Source organism: Lutra lutra, chromosome 5 (genome assembly GCF_902655055.1).
Source record: "Lutra lutra chromosome 5, mLutLut1.2, whole genome shotgun sequence".
NCBI lineage: Eukaryota > Metazoa > Chordata > Mammalia > Carnivora > Mustelidae > Lutra > Lutra lutra.
This window is the reverse complement of record NC_062282.1, coordinates 316,500-344,453: the sequence shown is the minus strand read 5'-3', so window position 1 is coordinate 344,453 and position 27,954 is coordinate 316,500. Positions and strand designations below refer to the sequence as shown.

Here is a 27,954-nt window from a genome sequence, read left to right as displayed (position 1 = left end):
AAGGAAGGAAAGAAAGAATAAAGAAATGTGTGAATCAGAGACAGAAAGTCAACAAAACCAGAGTCTGGTTTTGTGAAAAAACGAAGGCAACTGGTAGACCTCCAGAAACACGGATCGCTAGTGAGACAAAACAAGAGTGAGCCGACCTGAGAACAGAAAGAGAAACACGGGGGCGCCTGGGTGGCTGAGTTAAGCGTCTGCCTTCGGCCCGGGTCCTGAGGTCGAGTCCCGCCTGCTTCTCCCTCTCCTCTACACTCGTGCTCTCTCTCACTATCTCGCTCTCAAATAAATAAATAATAAAATCTTAAGAGAGAGAGAGAGAGACATCACAGCACAGTCTTACAGACATGAGAAGGGCATAGTGAGCTTTACATTGATAAACATGAAATTTTAGGTGAAATGGGCCAATCCCTTGAAAATAAAATTTACCAAAACGGATACAAAAAGAAACAGAAAGTTGGAATGGTCATGTATCTACTAGAAAAGTTAAATTCATAATTTAGTATTTCCAGTGTTCACTGGAGAATTCTTCTGTGACTTGCATATCTTTTGTTAGATTTTTTTTCCCTATGTTTTCGGTTTTTGATGCTACATGAACAGTGTGTCTAAATGCACTTTCGTGTCCGGACGAGTCTGTGGCAGTGCGGAGAACTAGAACGGATCACAGAAGGCTGGTTTTGAAGCCAGCGGCCCTGCTCACCCAACGCTCCCTAGTTCCAACCATCTGTCGGCAGGTCCCCTCGAAGGCCACAATCCCACATGCCCAGAAGGGAGGCTCTGCCGCCCCTCCCCCGTGCAGGCCCCTGTCCTTACCTGCGTCCCCATTGACGTCTATAGACGCCACGGAGTGGCTGCGGGACACACACGTCCTTCCAGTCCGCGCTCTCCGACTTGCTGGCTTTGCCTTGAGCGGATTCTTGATCTCACCAGAGGCCTCCTGCCTCTGCGGGCACATCACCGAGGGCTCTGCAGTCTGGTCACCGAGGGGCCACAGGCGTGGCTTTTCCAATATTTACTCCACCTTTCTCCCCGGATATCCCCAGCTTGCTGGGCCCCCGTTACCCTCCCTATGTAGTTCTGGGTTCAACTGTGAAGCCTCGTGTTTGGGGTGTTCCTGAACAGGGTGGGTTTCTCGGTGCAGCTGGAGGCACTTGGGAGAAGGGCTCTGGGAGGTCTGAGCCTGTGACCCATTGGATGGTTTTTTGCAGGAGCTTGGGGTCAGTGGTCTGCCCTGGGCCTCCGCTGCAGATGGCATGGGGTTCCAGGGCTGTTTGTGGGGACGCGCTAAGTCACAACTGATGGACAGTGTGAGGATATTGGGGAGGTGTGGTCCACAGTAGGGCTCCCTCTTCCAGAAAGAAGCAGAAGCCTGAGATCCTGCAGAGGAAGAGGCAGGGCCTGGAGATGGGGCTCCCACGAAGGGGGTCACCTGTGTCCAAGACCACCAGGATGTGCCTGGGTCTGTGTGAGGTCAGTGGACAGAGGGCTGGGTGGGAGGCCAGGGAATGGTCAGGTGTGGTTGCGGGGAGGGATCCTGCAGGAGCACAGTAGTCCCAGGAACCACAGTCACGGAAGATCCCTGGTGTCCCTAAGAGCCAGGGAGGACAGGTCTAGACCTCCGACCCGGCCAAGCAGAGTGGTGTGGTGCAGGTTGTGGAGCAGGGGTGCCGGGCTCAGAGGGGGTCCCTGGCAGGGTGTTAGCATCCCAGGGGAGACAGGAATCTGGGAATCCGCCATTGTGGTGGCTGTGACCGGCTCCCAGAGGGGCTCTGTCTGTGCAAACAGCACCGGGCACGCAGTATGTGCTCAGCAAACACAGGGAGAAGGGTCCGTGCAGAATTACTGGCTTGGAGGGTAATAGCACAGGTTTCCTTCCCTCTTCACAAAGAGCTGGTGTGACTCCTTGGGTATAAGGGTAAGTTCGTGGGGCGACGGCGTGTGGGCAGATTTAAAGCCACAGGAAACACTTAGCAGACTTCCTGTGCTGCTACCTAAAGCCCAAACAGGCTCAAAACTTTTGTCTGTTTGAGCAGAAGAGGTTTTCCTAAACCACAGGGGTAGAATTCATAACCAGAAGTCACTGTGACAGAGGAGAGGTGACATTTTTCTGATTTAATACTTTTGAAGTTCAGTTGCTCACAGAAGCTTAGGAGAGCAGGGGGTCGGGACTGGTTACTTGCATTATTTTACCTGTTTTCAGTATGTCCCATGGTCACGGCCCCTTTCTGGGTGCTAGGCACTGAATTGTGTCCCCCCCCCCCCGATTCATAAGTCAGTCTTAACCCAGGCTGGGACAGTATCTGGGAAGGATCTCTCGGAGGTGATTAAGGTTCGTGAGGTCGTAAGGGTGAGGCCCTATAAGAAGAGGCTGAGGGAGCTCTCCCTCCATCTCCCCACGTCCCTGCTCAGAGGACAGACCCCCGAGAACACAGCGGCCCCCCACAAGCCACCAGAACTGGATTCCGTCAGAACCCTGCTCCTGGACTTCCAGCCCCAACTGTGAGGAGACAGGCTTCTGCGGTGTAAGCCCCCACTGGTGGCACCGGCTCTGGCGGCCCAGGCAGACTGAGACACTGCTCCTACCGGAAAACCTGCAGGTGACCCAGCCCCCTGGGGAGGGGTGGAGAGGGGAGGGGCAGGCAGCACCTGATGGCAGGGCTGGGGAAGGTATTATCAGACCGTCCTACACCCGCGGGGTCCTGAGGACAGGTCCCCAGACACCCGGCACCACGCACGCTCCCAGGCCCCCAGGTACACATGGCTGCGCGGTGGCGTGAGCGGCGCCCAGCACACCTCTGAGAGGTGTCGAGCAGAGTTCTGCCAGATGTGGCTGTGGATGTGGATGGCAGGCCTGGGACAGGGCTGCGGCAGCCCCATCTGAAGCCAGGACTCAGTCAGGGAGGCGTGGGGCTGCCCACCCAGCCTGCGGCCCCTGCCCACGTGGGGGCGCTTTGGAGAAGGAGGTCAGCCAGGTGTGGGTGTTGGGGGATGCAGTGCCCCACACCCCTGAGCCGACTTCTGCGGGTAAGCGCGGCCCCGGCAGAGGCACCGTCGGGCCCCAAGCTTCTCAGGAGCCCAGGTGCGCTCATCCATCACACGCCCACGAACCCTGCCAGGTAGCCCCACAAGCTGGCACCATTTCAGAGCCTCGCTCCTGACTCTGCAGTGGGCATCCCTGGGACCTTCCTGCGGCCTCTGCTGCACACCGCCTGGGGCCGATCGTCAGGCCCAGCCTCTAGACCCAACTCCTGCGCGCGGCAATGCTCAGCTCTCCCGCCCCTTGAACGACTTCCTGGGCCTCGGAAGCAGCCCCTGCAGGGAGAAAGGGCACGAGCTCTTGAGCCAAGCTCTTGGTGAAGGTCCAAGAGGGCAGAGTGACCGGAGGGTCTTCGGGCGTCATGGCACACGCCGCTCCGGTGGGAACCGGGCCTTCCCATGCAATGCAAGGCCACCGTCACACAAGAGGACACTCTTCCTAAAGGCGTCACTCAACAACAGTGAGGGAAGAATGGAGACATGTGTCTGGGCTGGGGGAGCCCAGTCTTGTCCAGCTGACAGCACGTCCAGGACAGGAGGCTGAGAACAGTGCTGGGAGAGAAACGGAGACACAGCGGAGTGGGAAGCCAGTCCCCAGCCCTTCATGGTCCACACAAAGCCACCCCAGCAGCCAGTCCCAACCCCTACTGTCGGACGCTGCTTTCGGCTCACGCCAGCCCTCCTATTGAGCCTTCCTCCCTCAACCAAGGATCCCGGGACCCCGCAGAGCCCCTTCCACCAAGGACACCCAGAGAGGACTGAAGCCCTCTAGAACACCCTCCTGAAAGGTCACCCGGACATTCAGTGCCAGCCACCCAGCCAGCTCACCCTGCTGGGCAGGATCTCAACGGACTCCCGACTCCATTACCGAGGAGCACCTCCACCACCAAGAAACTGGGGAGAGAACGCAAGCAAGGAAGCCGTCCAGCTCAGCTCCGCGCTGCTCAGCTCCTGGCACCCTGATGTGCTTTCTGATACCTGGGGATGCCTCCATCTGTCCAGCCACCCACCTGCCCCCCCACCTGCCCGCCTGGCCTCTGTCCATCCACCCGACCAACTTCCCCTGAATGTCCCTGTGTGCCAGGTGCCATTTCAGGAAGGGGGATGAAGCCATGAGCCCCTCACTCATGGAACAGATGTTCCCACGGACAGCACAATCGTCGAACTGAGTGGGGGGCAGGTCAGAAGTTATGGAGGGGAAGAGCCGGGAGGGAGGGAGGGGGGCTCCGCATCACACCTGCGAGCCACGAGATCAGCTGTGGGACAAGGACCTTGGGAAGGACAGGGGGTGCAGCTGCACAGGTCTCCAGGAGGGCAGCTTAGAGGTCGGAGAGGGACCTGAATCCTGGGGGAACTGGGCCTTCCTGAGAGCCGAGCTGGGCAGGGCAAGTGGAGGGGACGAAGGTGAAGGCAAAGGCGAGAGAGCTTTGTGGCAGCCCCACGGTCACTGGACCTGCTGAGCGGGAGAGGGAGCTGCCTGGGCTGGGGAAGGGAACAACGGGGGCACTTGCCTCCTGACGTCTGTGGTGCCCAGGTGAGCCATCGTGGGGTACGGTGGGGGCAGGAAGGGTTACAGCGGACATCCTGCTCGGACTTCGCTGGCGGCCAAGCCCTGGGGTGGAAGGAGTAACCCACTCCCTCGCTCACAGCCGGCTCCAAGGGCAGGGTGGCGGGTCCCTTGCGGGAGGAACAGGGGCCACCATGCATGGGGAAGGGAAGAACGCCTTGGATCCGCACCACCCCTGGTCTGGACGGAAAGAACCTGCTTTCAGACAAGTTGTTTCATCCTGTCAGGAAATGCAGGTGTGTGTTGAAGACGTGGCTGCAGGCTTCGGGGCTGGCCCCCTCCTGGACCCTCGGGCACCAGCAGGGTCGGCCAGCCCCATCCAGTGTCTACCGCTAAGCCTCAGCTTGGGGCAAGCTGTCCCAGGCAACTCGGGAGCTGAGCGAAGGCCACTGAGGGGCGCCCGAGGCCCCGGGAGCCCACCCTCCGCCAGCCAAGCCGGCGGGGCCCTGGGCGCTGCCGTCCGCCCCTAGCGAGGCGGTTGCGCATCGTCGCTTCGCCGCGCGGCTTCGCAGACCTCCGGGCCTGCGCCCTCCAGCCCCGGCCTCCAGCACCCGGCGGGCGGTGGGGGAGGGAGGTGGACGGCACCGAGCGCGGACGCCGGGAGGCGAGGTCAGGGCGACCGGCGGCCCGGGGTGGGCGTGCCGAGGGCGTGCGGCGGAGTCCGCGCTCGGGTGCGCGCAGCGGGGGCGGGAAGGCCCCGCCCCGGGGCGGGAGGGGGCTGCCGGATTAAAGGCCACCGGGCGGGCGGGGACCGGGACAGCAGCCCGCACCCGGAGCGCGCCCGGCCGCGCGCCGCCCGACGCCAGCGCCCACGGCCCCGCACGTCGGACAGCTCGGGCGCAGCGCGTCCCGCCGAGCGCAGCAGGACCCACACGCCATGCGCGTCCCAACAGGCTGCTGAGCGCGGGCGGCGATGTCGGGGCGCGGGGCTGCGGGCTCCGGTCGGGGGCTGCTGCTAGCGCTGCTGCCGGCGCTCGGCGCGCTGCCGCGGGTGCGGGGCGTCGAGGAGGGGCCTGGCAGCGCGCACGGACACAGCCAGGGTTTCCAGGTGGTCACCTTCGAGTGGCTCCATGTCCAGGACCCGTACATCATTGCGCTGTGGATCCTCGTGGCCAGCTTGGCCAAGATCGGTAAGACGCCCGGGGCTCGATGGGTCTCGAGGTCGTTGCCCCGCCACGACTTCCCCTGCGGCTAGCGCCCGCCCGGCTCGCGGGGACTGCGGACCCGCCTGCCTCCTGGTACAGAGCGCGACGCCGGCGTTCGCCCAGGTCGGGGTCTCCGCCGGGTCTGCCGTCTTCCCCGCCCCGCGGCCAGTCCTGGGGAGCCAGGCCTTCGGGTCAGGCAGGGCGAGGCGCGGACTGCGAGCCTGGCCGGGCCCGGAGCAGCTGTGGCGGTCGCCGAGGGTGACACGGTCCCCGCCGGCCGGGCGCAGCCTCCGGAGCCCCGCGCCCGCCAGGCTCCTGGGTTTCGTGTTGGGACTCCCTTCTGCGGCTTCCAGGCCTGCAGACCTCAGAGCTGCTCCTGCCCCGGGCGCCCCCAGCCCCCCATGTGCTGTCGCGGCTTGTGGGGCTGTTTGATGTGGGGAGAAGGGCGGTTCTTCCCGTCCAGGACTGCAGTGAGAGTCGGCTCCCAGGGCAGAAAGAAAGCCTTTGGGCTCAAGATTAAACCCAGTAAAACCCCACATATAGGAGCAATTTTTCCGTTGACAGTGTTTCTCTTTTAAAAATCCTGGTCTGTGGGATTTCTCTTAACCTGCTCCAGTGAGCCGGCAAGTGGGAACCACAGGTGACTCCGGGGCAAGGTGGTGGGAAGGTCAGCCTTCTTGAGAGCTTAGGAGGACCGGAGTTGTGACATGTCCCCCCACCAGGGAGGGTCTTCCTGGAGACTGTGAAACGATGCTGGCCTGTGGGACTTACTAGGTGGAGCTTGGGGGGAAGGGCGGGGAGGGGTGTGAGGACCCCGCTCCCCCCCACCCAGGGAAGGGCAGGAGGCAGGGAGTCGGGAACGGGGAGGCGGGAGCACCTTGTGTTCAGCAGGACAGGAGGGTCAGGCTCTTGGGGGGGGGAACCTACCAGAGATTTGGGGGCCTGGGGTTTCGGGTGCCTGGTTAGCTTGTGTCCCGTTCAGCACCGCCTACTCCGTGTCCCCCCTCCCTGGAGGTCCCTCTCATTTCTGCTTTCTGGTTCTTGAAGGCACTCGCCATCCCTCTGCCCCTTCCTCTTTCCCGCCCCGGCTGCCTGGTTTCCGCACTCTGTCCTCACTGGGCTTTCTGGGATCTTGCGATAAGAGTAAAACTCCAGCACCCACGTGAGGTCTCGTGTTGTGTCTCTTCCAAACACATCTGCCGTGGGAGGTGACTGACACTGGCCACTTTCTGCTGGTCACCTACGGGACAGGTCCAGCCCCACCATGGGGGCTCTGAGAGCTCTGTCCGCACACTCACACTGGAGTGACCTGTTTTTGGAACTGACCCGTTTCTGGGGCGGGGGGCGGGGCTTTTGTCCTCCTCTGCCTTCTTTCTCCTGTAAAACTGCTACGAGGAGGACATTTGCAGGGTAGACCTGGGTTGCTCTGGGGGTCCACACCTGGGACGTGGAGTACCCTGGCTTTGTAAAGCAGACGTGTGCTTTCTTTGCGAGCTGGGGCTTCTCCTATTCCTGCCCCGGCATCCAGACATGGAGACTGGCACCTGAAATTCCAGTGACAGTCACCAGCACTCCCCCCAGCCAGCAGGCCCTGAGGGGAGAGTCTGCGGGAAGGCAGGCGCACTGACCCAAGTTCTTGCCTGTCCCCGAGTTTGTTACTCACCCAGAGGAGCCACCTCCTTGCAAATCTCCGGTGCCTGGACCTGTCCTGAGGGTCCCTTCTCCGGGGTGGGGTGGCCATGTGCTCCAGCCAGCTTTGTGTCCTGCTCAGGGGCAAGCCCAGAACCATTTTCTCACCCGGACACATTGAAGAAGGCTTGCAGCATGAGCACCATGTCCTCGTTCTCCTGCTGTCGTCTGGGATTGCTGACCCCCCTGGAAGGGACAAGAGTCAAGCCTTGGTGGAGACTCTGGGGGGTTTCTCAGGACAACATGAAGAAGACCCTGAGGGCAGACCCCCAGAGCTGACCCAGCTCCCCCTGCAGAGCCCCCCTGCCCTGAGCTGAGCTCTGCCCTCACTGTCCTATATGTGGAGGTTCCTGCTGTGGTGGCATTGTGGTCTCATGTGGGGACAGGCAGCACCTCAGATAGACTCAGTCTCCCCATCTGAAAAAGTAAGCCAGGACTCATCCCAGGCCCAGCCCACTCCCAGCCTCCCCCTCAGGCTTGCCCCCTGCCTGCCATTCCCCGGAACCCAGAATCCGCTGTGCCCACCCTGCACAGGTCCTCCTGGTGGCTCTGTGCATGGGCCTCAGGCCACACGCCTCTGCCCTTTCCTTTGCAGCTCCCCACCCCCTTCTGGTCTGGCCCCTTCCCCACTGCCCCTCGGCTGTCCTGAGGGGACGCGCTGCCATCTCTCAGCCTTCTGGAGCCCCAAAACCACACCAAACCTTACCCGACCAGCCAGACCCCCTGCTCCTGCTCAGCCCCACAGACCAAGATCTCCAACAACTAAGCACTCACCTCACCTCCGCGGCTGCCCGCAGTCCTGCCCAGATCCTGGAGGCTGGAGCTCCGCCCCCTCCCCACCCCCAGGACCCTCTGTTCCCTAAAGTGACCAGTGGAGATCTAACCTGGTCAGTGGTTATCCCTGGGGCTTCCCCACTGCCTGGGCTCCTCCCCCTTCCCTGCCCTGCCGACCTGGTCCCCAGCCCCCTCCCTGTGCAGCCAAGCCTAGCGCCCCTTCTCCTGAGCCCATAGAGCACTCTCCCACCTTCTCCTGCATCTGGGGGAGCCCGGAGGCCCCAGGACCCTGCGGTCTGTGCAGGCATGACGGAGGGCATGGACCCTGGCGCACTCCCTTCTGGACCCGTGTCCAGGGTTCGTGCTCCTGAAGCTCTTCGGTCCCTTTCAGGCTGTTTTGTTCTCAAGGCGCAGGAGCAGAGCGACAGTGGGGTTCTGCCCATTTCCGAGCACTTGCCAAATGTCTGAGCAGCAGCGTCAAGGGTTCCTTTTAGCCCCCATCCCAGCTCGCGCTGCAGACGTCAGGTTTCTTCCAGCCACGCGTAGCCTGCCGGGGACCCTGGGACAAAGCCCTGAGTCCCACTGATGTGATGAGGCAGTTTCTTGCCGCAAGCAGTCAGGACGGAGAAAGGCCAGAGGGCCGGGTCATGGCCACCAGCAGGTTGGCCCAGGAGTCGGGCTCACCGCTGCTAGCTGCACCTTTGCACGGGCGAGAGAGAGGTGTGGCTGCTGAACCCGTGGGCCCCCAGCCCCTAAGACCCCCTGGGGCTCAGCAAAGGACGAATCATGAGCATCTGGCCCTCCAGAGGCCCGCTGCCTGCTACTGAATCTTTAGGAAATTCCGAAGGCCAGGGAGCCCTCCTCCTGGGCCAGAGAGGTGGGGGGGGGCTTCTGCAGTGGGATAGCACCTGCCCCTGAGGGGGGTGTACTTCCTTCCTCCAGACCCTGGGGGCCCCTGAGCCCGCAGCTGCCTGCCCCAGGGCCCCTAGGGCCCTTGGGCCAGGCTGGGCTATCTCCTCTTCATTGTGTTCTCTCTCTGTGGACCTTCCTCGGGGACCAAGGGCTGGGCCAGCAGCAGGCTCAGCGGCCCACACTGGCCGTGCAGAGGTCGTGAGGCTGTGGAGCACTGGGTGGAGGCCCCTCTGGGGCTGGGGCCTGAAGCTGGGGCAGCTTCTGGAGACAGAGCTCAGCAGTGGCAGGATTACCCGGACGGCGCTTCTGGGGGAAGAGGGAGGTTAGACTGTTGGAGGCCTGAGGAGGCCAAACCAGGCCTTTGGTCTCTCCCCAGGGATCACGAAGGGGAGCGGCTTGAACGGGCGTGGGCTCTTGGACCGTTGTCTTGGTGGCAGGGCAGAGAAGGGGCAGGAGGGGTCGTTCTAGGTGGGCGGCTCCCTTTACTCCCAGGCGCTACGCAGGGGACTTTGGGGCACAGGTGTCCAGCTGACACCCCAGTGGGTCCAGGGTGAGAGGTGGACACTGGGTCGGATCGGGAGGAGACTTCTGAGAGGGGAGCGGTGAGAGGGTCGAGGTCCTGCCAGGGAGGAAGCCTGAGCCATAGGGAGAAGCCTAGACAGGACGGGCTGCAGCTATGAAGGCCAGGGTGTGGGGCCGTGTCAGTGTGGGCAGGCCGGCAAGACCCCCGGTCTAGGGACGTGCCTCGGAAGTGGAGCTCGCAGTGCTGACGGGCTGGAGGCAAGGGCACCCCCGACGTGGGCCCGCTGGCTGGCGGCAGCTTCACTCTCTGAGCCTCAGAGTCTCTGCTACGTCCACCATGGTCTCTCTTGGGAAAGGGGGCAGCCCAGGCTCACCCCCCAGCCACTCAAACCGGGAGGAAACACCCCGGGAGGAAACACCCCGGGAGGACCCCAGTGCCTGGTGGGCCGGTCTGGCTTGGAAGGCCGGAAGCTCAGGGATGGTGGCCGGTGGTCTCTCTTGGCCCCTCCCACGGTGCCCTTGCGGCTTTGCAGGCCGCCGTCACCCCTGGTCTTGGGGGAAGAGTGCCCGGTGGGAGGAGCAGGTGGACCCCTCTGGCCCCCGCTGTGCCTCCAAGGGAAGGGCCTCCCCCTGTCACTCTCCAGGCGGAGTGCAGCCCTGGGAGCCTGCCTTTGGCATGCCGGCTGCTGGCTTTTCAGTCCAGGCCCTTGAGCCTGCCGGCCCTGGGATCCTGGGCCCCAGGTCTTATTGCTTCCCAAACCCTCCCCATCACTGCGATTTTGCTGGTGATGGGGGGTGCATGGACCGGTGGCCTGGGACACGCCTGAGCACCCCACCCATACCCTCCATGTTCCCCAGGGTTCCCTCACTTAATCTGTGTATTTCTCTGAGGTTCAGCCGTGGGGACTGGGCATCTGCCCTGGGGTGTTCCCAGGCTGTGGGGGAAGCCATGGGGGTGGTATTTACCTCCTGGGTTAAAACTGGAAGCTTCTGGTTTTGACTTTGTGGGCTCTGGTCCTAGGACCAGGCACTTAGCCTCACCCTGTCTGCTCTTTCCGGTGGCTTCCTGGGCGCCATCCGTCACGCTCCCCTGCGTTCTTGCCCTGAATTTCCCTCACTCCCCTCGAAGGAAGGCAGCAGGGGATCTGGAAGAAGATGATCTAGAAGGACAGCATGAGCAGCGGGAGTCCCCAGTGGGCCCCACACTCCCAGGGGTGGATGAGTCAGTGGACCCTCGTGGACCCCAGTCCTGGCAGGACAGAGGCAGTCAGTGGGCCTGGAGTTAGGACCCAACATCCAGAGCCTAGAACCAAGGGTCCTTCCCAGAGCCTCCACCGTGCTGAAAGTGTACGGGAAAGCCTGCGGGGGAATGAGCCACAGGCCGAGCAACGCTCCGTAGGCATTTGGAGCTAACCTGTCACACTGAGATACCCCCAGGAAAGAGGGGCAAAGGTTGGGAGTGCCGATGGCCTCCAGTCCAGCCTGCTCGGGGAAGGGACTCCCGGAAGGCTTTGCCTGGGCTAACTTCCTGTAAACCGAGAGAGCCCTGGCGTTACTCCCAAGGCTCCAAGCCACCGCGCGGGGTCTGGACCCAGGTCAGCCTCTGGGGGGTACACACGGAGCTCTGGGACCGCAGTCACCTGAGGCCTGTCTCAGTGCCTTCCTGGCCTGGCCTGCATTCAGCCCCACATTTTGTCTCCTGGTAGACGTGTCAGGACACCCCCCACCCCTGCCAGTACTTGCCCCTCGAGGAAGGGGCTGTGGGTTCCTCTGTGTCCCTGTGGGTTGGAGGGAAATGTCCCTGCCACACCCACCAGGCCCCAGCTGGGGTCAAAGCTAGGGGTGCTTGCAGTTAGGGCTCCTGTCCACGCACTTCCCTGGCATCTGGAGTCTGTCCGGCAGCAGGTTTACCCCAGAGCTGTCCACAGGAGGGAGGCACTCGCTAACGAGGGACGGCACTGACCAAGGTCTCTCCACCACCCGCCCTGCCTCAGCATGTACCCCCTCTTCCCTCCGGGAGGGCTCCTTGGCTCCCGGCTGTGGGCCACTCTCAGGCGCTGGGTCTGAGCTCCTGGTCTTGGGTCCTCTTGCCCAACCTTCCTGCACCCCAGAGCCCCCCTGCCTGACCCTACTTGCCTCCCACCCCCTTCCCTATCTCTCCTCCATGCCTTTGTCTTGTGTCTCCTCTCTCTGCTCAGGCCAGCAGAGCAGGTGTGCTGCGTGAGCCCAGGAGCTGCAGCAGCCCCTCCCCACCCCAGCCCTGCCTGCAGAGCCTGTTGGGACTAGGAGATGCTGAGCTCCACGGGCCTCTGGGCTGGGGGGCAGGAGACCAAAAGTGAAGGGGGAGATGGCAGAGGGGATTGTGGGGACAGCAGAGTCCCAAGGGCAGTCGGGACAGGGGAGCAGGACAGCCCTGGGGGTACATGGTGGCCTCCCACCCGCACTGGCATGGCCCCACCCTGTGTGGCCCCCTAGACTCCACCCGTCAGGTAAGCCCCCGCCCCCTGCTCCCGAAGACCTGAGGTCAGCCCCGTGAAGGTAGGGGCCATGTCTGGTTCATGCCGTGCCCTCCCTACCTGGCCCCCAGCCTGCCCTGTGCCAAGCGGCATGGACGGATGGGTTGGAGATGAGTGCGGCCCTGAAGGCCTGCTTCTCCTAAGCTTCATCCACACCTTCCAAGCTCTGGGTCTGGGAAGACGCTCGTCACCTGAATTCTTCCCCCAAGCTGCCGCAGAGCCTCCTGGGAGTGCCGCACCCAGATACCACACGCAGGGGGCGGCCCGTGGCCAAGCAAGGCCCCCGCCCGCCTAGAGCACCCAGGGTACGTCGTCGGGGCTAAGGGTGGGGAGCAGCTCACCCCACACGGTGCTCACCCGGGCGGGCTGTGTCCCCAGGAGAAGCTGCTCTCATCCCCGCCAGCCCTGGCCTCAAGCACGCCCCACCGCTGGTGAAACCTGCTACCGATTCATTCCCCCCAGTCATGCCTCCTGGAACAGCGCACCACAAATCCTCCAAGTCACAGCACGCCAGCTCTGGGGACCCGGGCACCTCTCCGCGTGGCTGCCAGCTCCCATGCTCCTGTGCCGAGCCTGGAACTTGGGTCCCAGGAAGGTCAATGCCATCAGCGCAGGGACCATGGCTGGGGCGTGACTGGTCTGCTGTACTGATTAACACAATCTGTAGCAGCTGCCTCTCTGGTTGCTGGGGAGTGCTCCCCAGTTCAGTGCTCACTTCACAATTGTCACTGCCAGTGCTGCTCTGGGCCACGGGATGCAGGTGCTAAGGGGCAAATGGGGTGACAGGGGATGCAGGTGCCACAGGACGCAGGTGCCACGGAACAAGCACAGGTGCCACAGGACAAATGCAGACGGCATGGGACACAGGTGCCACGGGACACGTACGGGTGCCACGGGGCAAGTGCAGGTGCCACTGGACAAGTGCAGGTGCCACGGGACAAGTGCAGATGCCACAGGACAAGCGCAGGTGCCACGGGACAAATGCAGATGCCGTGGGACACAGGTGCCACCGGACACGTACGGATGCCATGGGGCAAGTACAGGTGCCACGGGACAAGTGCAGGTGCCATGGGACACAGGTGCCACAAGACGTGTGCAGGTTCCTGGGTGGGGCAGGCCGGCGAGGTTACACTACAGGATCCGTGGTGCTCTGTGCTACAGGGAACAACAAATGAGGGATGGAGGATAGTGCGGGCAGAGAGGCAGGCAGAGGGGAGTGAGCCCGGTGGGTGAAGGCAAAGCATTTCAGGAGTGGAACAGCCAGTGGAAAGGCTCTGAGGTGGGCATGTGTGCGTTTGTCTTAGGAGCAGCCTGGGGGATGTCAGCCAGCGGGGGTGGGGAAGGTGCGGTCACAGGGGCCAGCAAGGCAACCAGTCACGTGCCTCACAGGGAAGAGGGGCCACGGAGGCTTCTGGGCGGAGGTGTGCATGGCTGCCCTGAGAGGGACCAGATTCCAGGGAGGATGAGGGCAGCTCAGCCCTGTGACCCCACGAGCTGAGCCTTCCCCGGGGGCATCGTAATGCCGGCACAGTCCCTCTCATTGTATAAGGGTCTTCCCTTAAACCCGTTCGGAAGAAACGAGTCAGACACCAGTCTGTGTGTGCTCTAGGGCTCTAGGGGCTGATCGGAGGTGAAGATCACCTCAAGGATTAAGGGCCTTCCCCTCCGAGTGTCCGTGAGACGAGACAGCTGTGCATTGAAGGGTCTTGCCAGGCCGCTCTGGTCTGGCTCCCGTGCCCCCGGCGTCCCAGGGGGCACGGGACCGTTAGGCAGGTGAGGGGCAAAGAGACAGAGTGCGCTCGGCCACTTGCCGGGCCCGCCCTGCCTGCCATGCGCCACCCACTGGGGTGATGACGGCTGTCCGTGCTGGGCTCGCTCCAGGTCAGCCAAGAGGCCCCAGGCGGGTCAGGGGTCTGGCTGCGGCCTCGGCCTCACCCCAGCCTCTCCGTGGAGCTGGCTGTGTCTTAAGTCCACATCTACAACCCAAGTGTTCATTCATCAGTTCTAGAAGGAATTGAGAGCCCCACGGTTTGCTGGACACAGGGGTCAGAGTCCAGGCCGAGGAGTCAGACCAGCCTGGGTGTAGGCTCCCCATCTGGGGCACAGTTGAGATGAGCCACATGGGAAGGGAGGGGGCCAGCCCAAGCAAGACGGGTTGGGGGGAGGTGGTCCAGGTGGGGGCTCCAGCCCAAGGGGGCCTTCATCGGGGGTTGGGCCACCGGTCTACGATGGCAGATGGCGGTGGGGGCTGGGGGCCTGCTGGCAGCTGTGGACTTTCCGGGTAGGGGGTTGAACCACGTCCCCTCACCCAGTAGATGCCTCTGTTTTGGCGCCGGGGTGGGATCCTGGCTCTGGGAAGCATTCTGGGAGGTCGCCTCTGGGACTGCCAGCCTCGGGGCAGCGACAGCCCTGTGCTCAGGAAGAAGGGTGCAGGGCTGCGTGGGGGAGGGCTGGTCCCGTTCCTCCCTTTCCTGGGTGAATCAGGAAGCCTCCGTGAACTCACCACCTGCCGAGCGCTGATGCTAAAGTCCACACTGGCCCTGAGGTCTCGGCAGGGCAGGCTTCCTCTGCGCGGGCAGAACGGGGAGTTAGAAACGCCTGTTGCTGATAGCCTGCGGAACAACGCGGGGGGACACCACCAGCTCCCAGGGTTTCTGTCCCTTCTGTCCCTTCTGGGACTTAACAAGCCCGGCTGCTGGGGAGCAGGGCACCTGGGTCCCCCTCAGAAGGCAGCCCTCATGCACTGGGGGCTCGGTGCAGGTCACCTCCAGCCCACTGGCCTGACATGGGCCGGAACAGGGCCGTCCGCCGGAGGAGGACCCCACATGAGCAATGTGCCCTGTGCCCACGAGCGGTGGCGTGTGTGTGCGCCGCCCCAGCTCCTCTGAGCTGTGAGGCTGTGCAGCCTGTGGCTGAAGGTCTGAAATCTCTTCCCCACGCGGCTGCGGGCTACAAGGCCTGCAGCTTCCTGGGGTCCCGAGGTACCCCCAGAGCGCTGGAAGTGTGCGTGGGGGACCGCCACCCTGCTCCATGTCCCGTGGCCACAGAACCGTCCTTCTGCTCCTTCAGCTGAGGATGAGGATGGAGACCGGCCCCCCGTGTCCCTGGGAGTGGGGAGCGGGCGAGTCCCTGGCCTCAGCCTCTCTCGGGCAGCTGAGGGGCCAGGTGAAACCAGCGCAGCTCAGTGCATCTCAGCCCCCCTGGGCCGGCGCCACACCCCCGACTCAGAGCTTCCGGGGGTGAGGCTGGGGCTGGGAGCCACACACGAGGCCACCGGGGTGGGAGGCTGAAGGGAAGCGATGCTGAGCTGCCGTGGCCAGGCTTCTGGAGGCCGGCCGCGCCTCACATGCACAAGCCATTTCAGGCCTCCTGCCCTGGGGCACCTGTCTGGTCTGGTGCCGCCTCCAAGGGACCCGAGGCGACCTTGCGGCGGGCCGGCCACTCTCCCTGCAGTGCCCCGGTCCCCTCAGCAGGCACGTGGCCTGCGACCTCAGCTCCGAGGGAGGGATGAGGGTGGATGTAAGCAGGTGCACGGATGCACGCGGGTTGCTTTAAAGGTGCCGGGGGACGTCCTGTGGACACGGCTCTCACCCTGCTTGGTGCCCGGTCGCAACAGAGAGTCAGGTAACAACAGCTGGGGGAAAACCACTGAGACCAGACAGCCTGACAGCAGCTCCAGGCCCGTGGGTCAAAGGCTGAGGGTGGGGAGTGAGGACCCCCACGTGGCTCTGGGGGCCCGTGTCCCTCTGTGGCCAGAGACAGTGGCCCTCGGCACACACGGTGGCTCCCTGCAGCCCCGCTCCTTGATGGAGCGGTCTTGCAGCCTTGTCCTGGTGGGGGCTGGCTTTTACCCACTGGGTCTTCAGCTGGAGGGGCGTCCTGTGGACTCGGCCAGGCCTGGGGGAACCAGCCTGTGACTGGCTGTTGGCCCCGCACAGGTGTGCCTCAAACCTTGGCCCCTGGTTTCCCTTTCCTTCCTGATACCTTGTTCCTTCCTGCCTTAGGGCTGGTGTTTCTGGCACCTCTGGCACAGTGTTACTAGGGTTCAGTGGGGGTCGTCCAACCACCACTTAAGAAATATGGTCAGCGAGCAGAGGGGAGCTCAGGCAGGCGCTTGGGGGCGCAGGTGTGGCCCAGGCACTGTCACCCTCTGCTGGCATGCGGTGGGTCTGAGCTCAGCCCTTCCCCAAGCACCTCCCCCACCCAGAGCTTACCTTGCTGGGGATAAACTGGAGAAGGAAGACAGTTTTAAGTTTCCGAGAAGGCCCCTGGTGTGGAGAATAAGCCTCTGTTGTCAAAACCCTTTCCTCATTAACTCAACAATGCCGAGAACGAGAACGTTCTGATGGCTTGAGGTGCCCTCAGTCCTGGGCCACCACGAGCCTTGCCCGGCACCCTGTATCTTGGGTCCCTGAGGCCTGAGAGAATGTTGAGGCCCAGCCTGCTCACTGGAGGGGCCCCTGCAGTGCGTCAGCAGAGGCAGGACGGTCACACGTGGCTGGCGCCCAGGGACGAGGACAGGTTCTCCTGCCGACCAGAGTCGCTGCTCTGAGCCTTGAGCACAGGTCAGGGTGGGGAATGCTGATCCCCAGGCCCAGTGCCCTGGGACCCTCTTCCTACCCCCACACCCAGCCCGGACACCCTCCAGGGGCACACAGGGTGGGGACCAAGGGGCTGTGTCTCTGCACTTGCCTCTCCCCTGAGGCCCCCACCTTTCCCTCAGGGGCAGCTGACCCCACGGAACCTCCTGCTGGCTTTCTGCTTAGAATCCTGGTTTTCTGAATCCCTGAAGGCTCATTTGCAGCATCAGTGAGCTGAGTGTGTCTGGGAATCTCCCCGCAGAGCAGATGGCCTTCCCGAGCCGGGCGCTGGCTCGCTGGTGAGCCCACCCTGCACCTTCCAACCCTCCCGGCCTGGGGCCGACCCAGAGCCAAGCACAACGACTGGCATGGTCGTGTCTGCTCCCAGGAGAGGGGCAGGAGGGAAGCCGGCTGACCCTGGGCGGCTGCCAGCGGAGGGAGAGGCACCCGAGAGCCGCCTGTCCCTGCCTGGAGCTGGGGCCGTCGTCCTCCGGCCTGCCACCGCACCAGCCCATGGGGCCACGTTTAGCTATATTCTGCCTAAATCCACGGAGCCACCGAGGCCTAACTGTGGGGAGTTCAGATGAATTGTCTGCTTTTCCAGAAACAAGGCCGTCCTTCCTTGTAAGTGCCCTGTGCCTGCATCAAAGGGAGCAGGGCAGGGTCTGCGCACCTCAGCAGCCTGAGCTGGGGCGGGCGCTCAGCCGCTCAGAGCCATGGGCACCGGCCAGGCCAAGGCCCATGGAGGATGCGTGGGGCTGCCATGCGGGAGGCATGCTGTGCCCTGGTGAGGACTTGCGGGTCATGGCCTCCACGGAGGCCTTGTCACCTCCCACAGAGCTCCTGTCCTGGGAGGGACACATGTCAGGCTGTTTGGGGGGGGTGCTGGGCCTCCATCCTGGCGGGGGGTGGGGGGGTACAGGTGGCATGTCCAGGGGACTCTACGTGCACGGCGTCCAACATGCACATTGGGTCAGGGGCTCATGGCTGCGGCGCAGGGGGCCGACTTCTCCTGCAGAGAAGGACTCACTGGACCCCTCACGAGGGAGCAGCAGCTCTCCACCGAGGCGGGCACCTCTGACTCCCACACAAGGGGCGGGGGGGGGTGGCTGGGGCCCCGCCCCCCATGCCGCTGGTCCCCGAGGTGGGGCTTCCTGGCCCAGCTGCGCTCACGTCCACGCACGCACCTGCCCACGTCACTCGCGGTCACACACGCTCATGACACCTTGCAGTGTGTGAGTACAGAAGAACCAGGACAGACGGCAGAGCAGCTGGCAGAAAACCGCGGCGGTTCCCACCTGGTTCCTGTTTCCTGGCCTCCCCACCTCCCACTCCTCATCCTTAACATGCTGTCACCGCCGTCCGGGGCCTGGCCTCCTAAGGCCACATCACCGCGTCGGCCACCCCCCCAGGAGCACCCACCACAGCGTCAGCAATGCTGACTTTCAAGTATTACGAGACTCGATGTTTTCAGTGAAGGTGTGAACTTACACAGTCAGTGACCAGATGGCGCAGGGGGTTCCCGAGCCCGCCCTCGGCCCCCCGGGAGTCTGTCTCTTGTTCGTGTTGCCGCGACGCGTGTGTCGCAGCTGAGGAACCAGTATCCATCCTTGCTCGCTTCCTGTACTTTGCCTGTGGGTCTGCTCTCGGCGTGGTTGTGTAGCCTTCGGGGCCGGACGAGGGCAGACCACGGACGTTTGACGAGACAGTATCTTACTGAGTGTTTTCCGTGCCTAGAAGTCCCCTAGGCTCTACCCGTCGCTCCCTCCCCCATCCCCCGGCACCCGCTGGTCTTTCTGCTGCCTCTGTAGTGCTGCCTTTTCCAGAACGCCACAGACCTGGGATCCTGCTGTATGGGCGTCCAGAACGCAGACTGACTTCTTTGACATAGTAACGTGCGTTGAACATTCATCCGTGGATTTTCCTGTCCCGATAGCTCACTCCTTCGGGCCCGAATGATACTGTGTGTGGGTCGCGGACTTGTTCGTCCTTCAGGAACTGAACGAGGTCTTGATTGCTCCCGAATTCTGGCCCTTGTGAACAGAGCTGCTCAGATGTCTGTTTGCAGGTTCTTGTGTGGACATAAGGTTTCAGTGCCTTTGTGTGAATACCAAGGAGCGTGGTTGTTGGGTCACACGGTAAGGGTAGGTTTAGTTTTGTAGCAAGCCCCTGAGCTGTCCTCCAAAGTGCCGCCCGATCTGCGTTCCCGCCCGCCCCCGCAGCTGCACGTCCTGGCCGGCATCCGGCACTGGCAGTGTTCGGGGCTTTAATCACGTCGGGAGACGTGGAGTAGTGCCTTGTTGTTTTGACCTGCAAGTCCCGAATGACGGACGACCCGGAGCGTCGTCTCAGATGCCCACGTTCCAGCTGCGCACCTTCTTGGCTGACGTGTCTGCCGATCTGTCGCCCACTTTTCAGTCGGGCGTCTCTGTTCTCACTGAGGTTCGAGCTCTTCGTGTGTTCGGGACGCAGACCCTTCGTCAGACGTGTCTTCGGCAGGTGTCTTCTCCCAGCCCGCGCCGGTCTCCTCGTTCTCTCGTCTCTGTCTTCCAGGGACCAGGCGGTCTGACGGCCCGCGAGCCGCACTTTCTCTGCTCCTCCTCTCACGGGTCGCGCCGCTGGTGGTGCGTCTAAAACGTCACCCCCAAACCGGGGCCAGCCGCGTCTCCCCTTGCTCCATCTTCTAGGAGGTTTACGACCCCGCACTTGCCACCGAGGCCCGCGCCGCATGTGGAGGCCGCGCCGCGAGGGCTGTAAGGTCTGTGTCCCCGGCTCCTGCCGCGCGCGCCGCTGTTCCCGCACAGCTCGCCGCGGAGACGGTCTTCGCTCCTCGGTCGGAGGTCGGGACCGTGCTCCTGCGGGTCTGTCCCGGCAGCTCTGTCCTTCCGCCAGCACCGTGCCGACGCCATGACTGCGGTGTACGCGAGTCTCAAAGTCCGCGAGTGTCGTCCTGGACTTTGTTCTCCCCCGGTGCTGTGCTGGCCGTTCTGGGTCTCTCGCGTGTCCGTGTGATGTAATCTCCCGCTGGAGCTCTTCACTGTGTTCATGGGCCCTGCGGGAGGAGCTCACAGCTTGTCCCTGTCGAGTCTTCTATCTGTGCGCGTGGACTGGACTCTGTTCGGTGCACATAAATGCAGGCTTTACTGGAAGTCTTCATCCAAGTCTAGAAATTTTCCTCTTGTGGGTCTTGGACATACTCTGTTAAATTCATAGCTAAGGTGTTTCTTAAAAATTTTTTGTTTGTTTTTGGGTGCTGATATAAATGGCATTGTGTTTTAAATTTCAAATTCTGTGCCTTCATTGCTGGTTTATAGGAAACGGATCAATTTCGCACATCCCGCAGCCTTGCTACGCTCGCTCACTGGATTCTCTGCGCAGAGGCCCAGCGAGGCCAGCATGCGTGCCCTGTGCCCCTGGCTTTGCTGGCCCAGGTTGAGCTACCTTGTCTGGGACCATGCGCATGGATACCCAAGGTGGGAAGGAGTTGCGACGTGCACTTGCCAGCTGGGGGTCTCTGGCCAGAGGAGATGACACAGAAAGCCTGCCCTACCCCCGCATGCACGCTGTCTATGTCCTCGCATTTTCCACTCAAATTTCGTGCCCGGGCCCATGTGCATGGGAGCAGGATGCCTGAGGTATGCAGACCCCAGGGCACCCATGTCCACTACCCTCATATCCCTCCTTCCTGTTGGCCTGACCAGAAAACTGAAATACAGAACGTAAGTGATATCTCCGCCTTTTGTTCTCATCGGGCTTGGGGCAGAGGCTCGTGATCCACGTCCCTTGCGAGATCCTGACTTTCATTTTACAACATCCCAGAAAGGACTTGATGATCCTCTTATCACAGGGAAGCCAAGTCCGGAGGCATAAAATGATGATAGCTTGCTGGTCCCTGGGAGCAGAAGCCAGGAAGGAGCCACTCCCAGGGGGGCCCCCAGCTCTCGGGTGGGCCTGAGGGCGAGGCCTCGGGGGCAGCTCCCAGCCAGCCCACCCTGCAGGCTGTGCCCTCGCAGCTGACGCTCCTGCATCTGGTGCGGATGGCGGGAGGCGGGGGACACAAGAGCCATGGCCGTGAGGAGTGTCCCAGCGGCGCTGTCTGCCCACATCCGTCAGCCCAGCTTCTCTCAGGACGTGGCACTGTGCCGGGCTCCGGGGCTGGCGGCTGGCCTGTGGTCTTCCCAGCTCAGGGAGTCCTTTGTCCTCCTGCAAGGCCGCATCCATACCGAGTCAACAGTCCCCAGCATTTCCTGCTGCTCTGCGCCGGGGCAGCAGCCTATGACAAAGTCTCGGCTTCGGGGGCGGGTGCTAGGAACACCCTGACAGCGGAGACCGCAGGGCCACGGCAGCCCGCACGAGTGCCCACGGGCTCCCTTCACGGCACCCTGGGACCTTACCCACCCAGTATCTGCGCAGGTGTCCTCGGAGAAAACGGCCTTACTAGAATTCTCACCGGAAGGTGCAAAGGTTGCTAAGACCTGAACTTGCCCCCCCCACCCATGGAGAATCTGTTCACAAGAGCCCTGTCGCCTGTCTGCGGCCCCGCCCCAGAGTTAAGCGGCTTCGGATCCTAGAGTCCTCGGCTTTCCTGGAGGACCCGCCCGCTCGGTGTCCCGAGCCCCAGCCAACCGCCAGGCCAAGATTAGCTTAAACCCCGGAGAAGAACGCCGTTTCTGGTCCGTCCAGCCTCCGGGGCACGGGGCCCTCCTCCTGGGAAGCAGAGTCACAGGGTCCCCGTGGTTCTGCGGCCTTCCCCACATCCCGAGTGGAGGACGGGACGTGTGACTCCGGCGGGGACAACTTTCCTGCCACCTTCTCCCCGCTGGCTCCCGTGCCTGTCGCGGCTGGAGTCCAGGGAATGGTTTTGTCCCATGGGGTCCCCACGAGCCGAGCCCCGGCTTTGCTCAGCAGCCCTGCCCAGTGGGCACTGCCCTCAGTACAGTCAGCTTGACCCGAGGGGCTTGGTCCTCTGCCGGCCGTCCCCCGCGGTCCCGGCCCAGCCCAGCCCCTGCCCCAACCCCACTTCTTGCCCTGGACCCTCAGTTCTGCTCAGACCTGCTCCAGGTTCCCCGGAAGACCGATCCGTAGGAACTGATCCAACAGAAATCCAGCCTGAAGGATTTCTCAAATCTATGAGTTCATGTCTTTCTCAAACTGGGGACATTTGGGACCATGACTTTCTCAGATTTCCACCCCGTCCCCCCTTGCCTCACCTCTGGGACTCCATTGACACACACATTGGACCTTTCAACACTGTCCCACTGGGCCCTGAGGCTCTCCTCACTCTGTACCTTCTTTGTCCTTGTTCCTGAGGTGGGACCACCTCCAGCCGTCTGACTCGGAGAGCCCGATCTCTGCTCCCATCTCGGCTGTTCAGCTTCTCTGTTGGATCTCTTATTTCAGAGATCAAACTCTTCAACACTAGAATTTTCACTTGCTTCTTTTAAATTTCTTCTGTTTTGGGGCGCAGCACACTGCAGCACGTGGGCCGGCCACGTGTTTCTGTAGAGGAAGTTTCTGGGGCAGAGCTGTGCCCACCGCTCCCTGTATCGTGACGGTTTTCGCGACGGCTGAGCCACCGCAGGCACACGGGGAAGCCTGAAGCCTATGCAATTTGCTGGCTGGCTCTTAGGGAAGAAATCTGCCAACTCCTGTTCTGTTTTGCTACCGAGCTTTACCATTTTTTAATTCCGTAGAAGTATATTTTCCTTTACATCCTTGAGCATGGTTACAGTAGCTCCTTTGAAACCCGTGTCTGCTAAATCCAACGTTTTGATCGTCTCGAGATCTCCGTGGATGTGTGGGTCCCATTTTCCTGCTTCTTCAGATCATGTGGTAATTTGGGGGTGTTCCCAGGACACCACGGCTCAGACATTGTGGTGACTCTGTGTTTGGCTATGTTCCTCTGGAGAGTTCTAATTTGTGCAGAGCTGTTTGTCGCAATGCCATTTGATGAGGTATGGACCAAAACTGTAGTGACGGGAGGCGGGGGCTTGTCCCTCTCGTGTGCAATTCAGGGCTCAGCCAGAGTTCCTGCAGAGAATGTGGGATTTGGCCTCACGCTGCCCAGCTGCCGCAGCCGTGCCTGTCCCTGTCCTCACTCTGTTGATCCAATGAGACTACAGGATTCTGTTTGAGTTTTAACTGCTCCGCAAGACCCTGGCTGGGGTTTCCTTGGGAAAAAGCCCTAGAGAACAGGGAAGTTAGAAAAACAAACACAAAAAGAAAACAGGCCGCCCCTTCCTTCGAGGTCTGGAGCCCTCCGGTGTCTCTTTCCATCTCTCCACTGTGTTTAGCTGGCTGTTCTCCAGGGATGGATGGTATAGTGGGTCCACCCTACCGGTGTCTGGCCCCAAACTTATAATTGTCAGAGATCCTGCTTTCAAATCTTTATTTAAGTTAGAGCCACCATGAAATCATAAGAAAGCAAAGCCTAAAGCACGTGATCCTTTATACTCGGAACGCTCTAGAAGCAGCCTGACCCAGAAGGGTTGAGAAGAAGGGGAGGGCGGTCACGGAGAATGACACCAGGGTGGACGGCCTGACAAGCTGTCGGCCTGGACGTTCGTGGCCCACTTGATGGCACTTACTGTTCGTTGCTGTGCGCGTCTGCAGTTACATGTGAGGTTATCGATAACTTCTGCTGTGTGGCCTGTCTTGCCCACCCTACGAGGGATGGCCTGTGGGGTGGACACCTCTGAACACAGGAGGAGGCTTTTCTGTAAATCAAAGCGCTGCTCTGGGTCTCTCCTTAGTGCTTGAAGCTGGCTGGGGCCCAGCCTTCCTCCTGTCTTCACTTCTGTTGTTCACGGTAGCTCAGAACGGAAGAAACTGCTTCTTCCCAGAGAGCTATTAACAATTTCCATTTGTTTTTAAGATTTTATTTATTTATTTGACAGAGAGAGAGATCACAAGTAGGCAGAGAGGTAGACAGAGAGAGAGAGAAGCAGGCTCCCCGCTGAGCAGGGAGCCCGATGCGGGGCTCAATCCCAGGACCCTTGGGATCATGACCTGAGCTGAAGGCAGAGGCTTTAACCCACTGAGCCACCCAGGCGCCCCCAATTTCCATTTTTTAATTAAAAAAATGGACAAAGTCTGCTTGAGTTTTGTGAGTCTGCAACATTTAAAGTGTTTTTTGGTTTGTGAGCAGCAGGGCCAGTCCTGAAAGGACCCCATTGCTCTCAGAGCTCGGCTCAGGGTCCCGGAAGCAGGCCCCTCCCGGGGAGTGGCCGGGCTGGCTCGTCGGACGACAACTTGGAGCACTCGTCTGCGACACCCTTGCGGCCACGGCCTGTGGGTCAGCGAGGTAGTACTTAAGGACACTGTCAATGTCTTCACCTCCTGCCCAGGCTAGGCAGCCGACACACTTACTGTAACCCCCTCCTGCTGCCTCGTGAGGGGCATGGGGGTCAGAGCGAGGGGGGTCTGCGCCTCTCCTCGTGGAGCGGGGAGGGGGCCTAGAGGCAGCCCCATCCTGGGAAAGTGCTGGAGGAACCCCACACTGGTCTGTAGAGCGGGTCCTGGGACCCACCTGCGGGGGTGCGTGTCTGTGTCTGTGTCTGTCTCTGCGTGTGTCTCTATGTCTCTGTGCATGTGTCTGTGCGTGCGTCTGTGTGCGTGTGTCTCCGTGTGTGCGCGTGTGTCTGTGGACCTTGGTGTGTGACATTTCAGGTCCAGCCCTGACCTGCTTGTATTACTGAGTGAAGGGGTCCCCTGGGTGTGCCTAAGCGCTCTGCACTCCTCTCGGGAAGGTCTGCCCTGCTCGGTCTGGTCACCCCGTCAGGCTGCGTTCATCCGGCTCGGCTCGGACCCGTTACAGTAAAGCCAGAGGGTCTGCTGTGCTGTCGAACTTGCGCGGACTCAGCTGAAGTTTGTTAAGATCCCTGGAGGCGGTGGCCATGGTAGGGCTTGACCCTGGGGGCCCAGCTGCGTCCCGAGGGGGTAGGATGCCGTCGGCAATGACCTTGTGGAGCCCCTAGCACCCACTTGGTCCGGGCGTGCTCCAGCAGCGGCCGGCTGGCCGGTGGGCACCTCTTGACCTTCCACACCCGTCCCGGGCTCCGTAATTACAGCTAAATCTGAGTGTTCCCGCGTCGCTGCCTTCCTCAGCCGGGCATCTGTGCTTAATTAGGTGTAACTCTCCCGGCCTCAGCCATCAGTTAGCTGCGGGTTAATGTGCCCTTGCTGGAAGGCACCGGCCACGGTGGTGGGGCGGGGGGGGACCCCACCTCACTCCCTGTCCCTGCCGTGGTCTGCGCTCCCTTGGCCCACTTTGGCGTTGTCCTCTCCTGTCCTTGTCACTCTGCCATGTCCGTCCTGGGACTGTGCACACGTGCTTTCCTGCATTAGCACCTCAAATATTTGCTGAGCGGGCGTGGACACCGGTCAGCTGCTGCCCCTCGAGCGTGTGGGGAGCCGCCACTGTTCTGCGGTCTCCGTCCTCGTTCTAGCCCTGCCGCCGCCGGGCCCAGCGCACCTCACAGCACAGCGGGTGCGTGTGCGGGACCACTGGCTCCCCTCCCCCTTGGTGAGACACACGGAGGGAGAGGTCAGCGGCTCCTCGAGGTCGTGGCTCCTCGAAGCCTCGCGCGCCCTCTGCCCTTCCAGCCGCCAGGGTTGGCTTCTCCCCAGCAAAGGGATCTTGACTTGGAAGGCTGCACCACTTGATAGCTTCCCAAGGTCATGGCCGCCCTGAGGGCGCGTGGCCTCTCTCTGCGTGTGCAGCTTAGGTTCTGGGGCAGGCCAGATGCGGAGGCCCCAGAGCTCCAAGTTTCCTCTCAGGGTTGCCTTTGCTGGGTCCTTCTGTCTTTGGAGGTGGAGCCAACAAGGTTTGGGAGGGAATTGGGATCTTTCCAGCCACTGTTGTAGTCTTGATGGCCAAGCGCACCGGAGCCCGTGGCTCCTGCAACGTGGACCGAGGTACTGGTGTTCTGCTGACAGGGACCGTGGTGAGGTGCCTGGCACCCCATTCCTGCTCTCCGAACCCTTGCCCTCCCCGCTCCCCAGAGGCCCAGACCAGCCAGCAGGGCTGCAGAGTCAGGGGGCCGGGCTGTAGACAGAGATCCACAGCCCCCACCCTGCGTCAGGGATTTCCGTGGTGACCCAGTGATGTACAGCATTGTGGGAAGGATTCGCCCCAGCTGGGAGCCGCGTCCCTGCTGGGTCCATCCAGGTTCCCAGCCCGCAACAGGAGCCACAGGGCACCTCCAGCAGAACTCGGCTTACCAGCTCCTAAAATGCCCGTTATGTGCTTAATGGCTGAACCACCAGCAAATTGCCACTTGGAATCAATCAAGTCTTCCATTTAATTAGCTCATTACAATGCAGCTGCCATCAGAAGGGGTCACAGGTGACGGGGAGAGCCGCCCACAGGCCCGGCCAGTCTCTGGCCAGCCAGACTCGCTCTTGAAGAATCCCAACCAGAGACCCCAGCCACTCGACACTGTCCCCCTCCCTCCTGACAGGGCTGGGTGGCAGCCGTGTGCCAAGCCTGGAAGGAACAGCTTCCACGGGGGGCCAAGCTGCACACCTGCCAGCTGGGATCCCCGAACAAGGGTCCCGGGGCTCCCCCCACTGCCCCCTGCCACGCTCTCGGCCCACAGGACAAGGACAGCATCATCCCACCCCGATCAGTAGCTCTTGTGGGCCCATCCGAGGCAGAAGGCTGACTCCGCATCAGCGAATGCAGGGCAAGTGAGGCCGGGTCCCAATAGGACAGAGAAGCGCCTGGCGGCTGTGCCGATGGTGCAGGAAGGGGAAGGGACCCCACCGGGCCGAAAATGTGACCATGAAACAGAAGGAAAGTCCCCACAGAGCTTACATCCTGGGAAAGTGTCAGCGCAAACGCAGACATTCCAGGGGGGATGGAACAGGGAAATGGTTCAGGAGTGTTTTCATGGGGAAACACGTGGTGTGAGATCAGAGGCGTGACTGCGCAAGCGCGGGAGCAGGAGCACTTAGTGTGAGCAGCTGCCCACGGGAAGGTCTGAGAGATTGCCACGGGTGTGGGGGCCACAGGGGCCAGACGACAGGTGGGGCCGGGGTGGGCAGTCTGGAGAATGAGCGGTACGGTCTGGGGGCCACCGACCCCAGAGGGGAGCTTCCCTTGTCGGCCAGGCGCGTGCCGCCTTCTGCCCCGGGGTCAAGGACTGCACTGGGTGTGGGCTGTGGACGCACACCTGAGACGGGCCGCCACGGCGGGCGGTGGGGAACCCACAGGAAGTTGCCCCACATGGAGGGACCAAAGAGACACCCCAGCACTAAGGGAGACGGGGGTCAGCGTGAAGACCTGTCCTTGCTGCGGGGAGGTCCTCCCGGGTGGAAAGGTTCTCCCGACAGACGGACCAGACAAGCCGACTGGTGCCCGTCGGGGTGAGCTACAGAAAAACCGGGCCACCCCGTTCCCTGCTCTGTGCTCGCTCAGAGCCCCAGCGTGTGCGACCCAGGACCCCACCTGGCGGGCTGGTCCTGACACGGGCCGCCTCAGGAAGACGCGAGCCGGCGGGGGCAGAGAAGGAGCTGGAAGGGCGGTGTGATCGCAGAGAAGCGAGGGAATTCGGAAGCTGACGTCGGTGCGGGAGACTCTGCGGTTAGGCGAGTCCTTCCGTTTCACAACGATTTTTAAAGATTTTCTTTGCTAACGCCAAGTGGAACGTTACAAGTGGGTTAGGAAACCCGGACGTACGAATGGCTTATTCTAGAGCACTGAACTCAGAAGCCATGAAAGCAAGGCCGGCAGGTTTCCCTACACGGACGTCTGCGCCACCGAAACCGCGCAGGAAGGGAGGACGTGAGCAACAGCACCTCGACCTCGACAGTGAGGGGACTAGCCCCAGGCACGACAGGCCTCGCCCCCGGGCGAAGGAGCAGCGCGTGCTGGGAACAAGCAGCTCGAAGAGAAGGGACGGACTGTCCCCCAGGTGTGGGGAGATGCTCACAGCTCCCTCAGAACAGGACAGTTACACCAAAGCCGCCAGCAGACGCCACTGCTCGCCTGCCCGGCACACGGGCAGCTGTGTCCCCCACGTGGGCAGCTGTCACAGGTGCATGTCTCGGTCTCGGACATGCTCTGGACTGAATCGCGCAGGCCTGCCAGCCACCCAGCAGCCCACGCTCATGCGGTGTGTCCAGCATCGGGCGGGGCGCCGGAGGTTGGACCTCCACGCCTGTCTGCCGTACCGTGTGCGTGCTTAGGGTTCTCGGTGAGTACAAAGCTC

At 62.0% G+C, this 27,954-nt stretch overlaps 1 protein-coding gene across 2 annotated transcripts in view; it reads left to right on the top strand.

Moving 5' to 3' along the window:
* The first annotated feature begins 5,373 nt into the window (after positions 1 to 5,373).
* SLC9A3 (solute carrier family 9 member A3) overlaps positions 5,374 to 27,954 on the top strand; it is a 45,188-nt gene continuing 22,607 nt past the window's right edge. The window contains exon 1 of one of the 2 annotated variants that reach the window (XM_047730172.1): positions 5,374 to 5,733. In XM_047730172.1, the coding sequence (XP_047586128.1) occupies positions 5,517 to 5,733 (217 nt within the window). In that variant the 5' untranslated portion in view covers positions 5,374 to 5,516. The remainder of the gene's footprint in view (positions 5,734 to 27,954) is intronic. The other variant, XM_047730171.1, reaches the window with a different exon arrangement.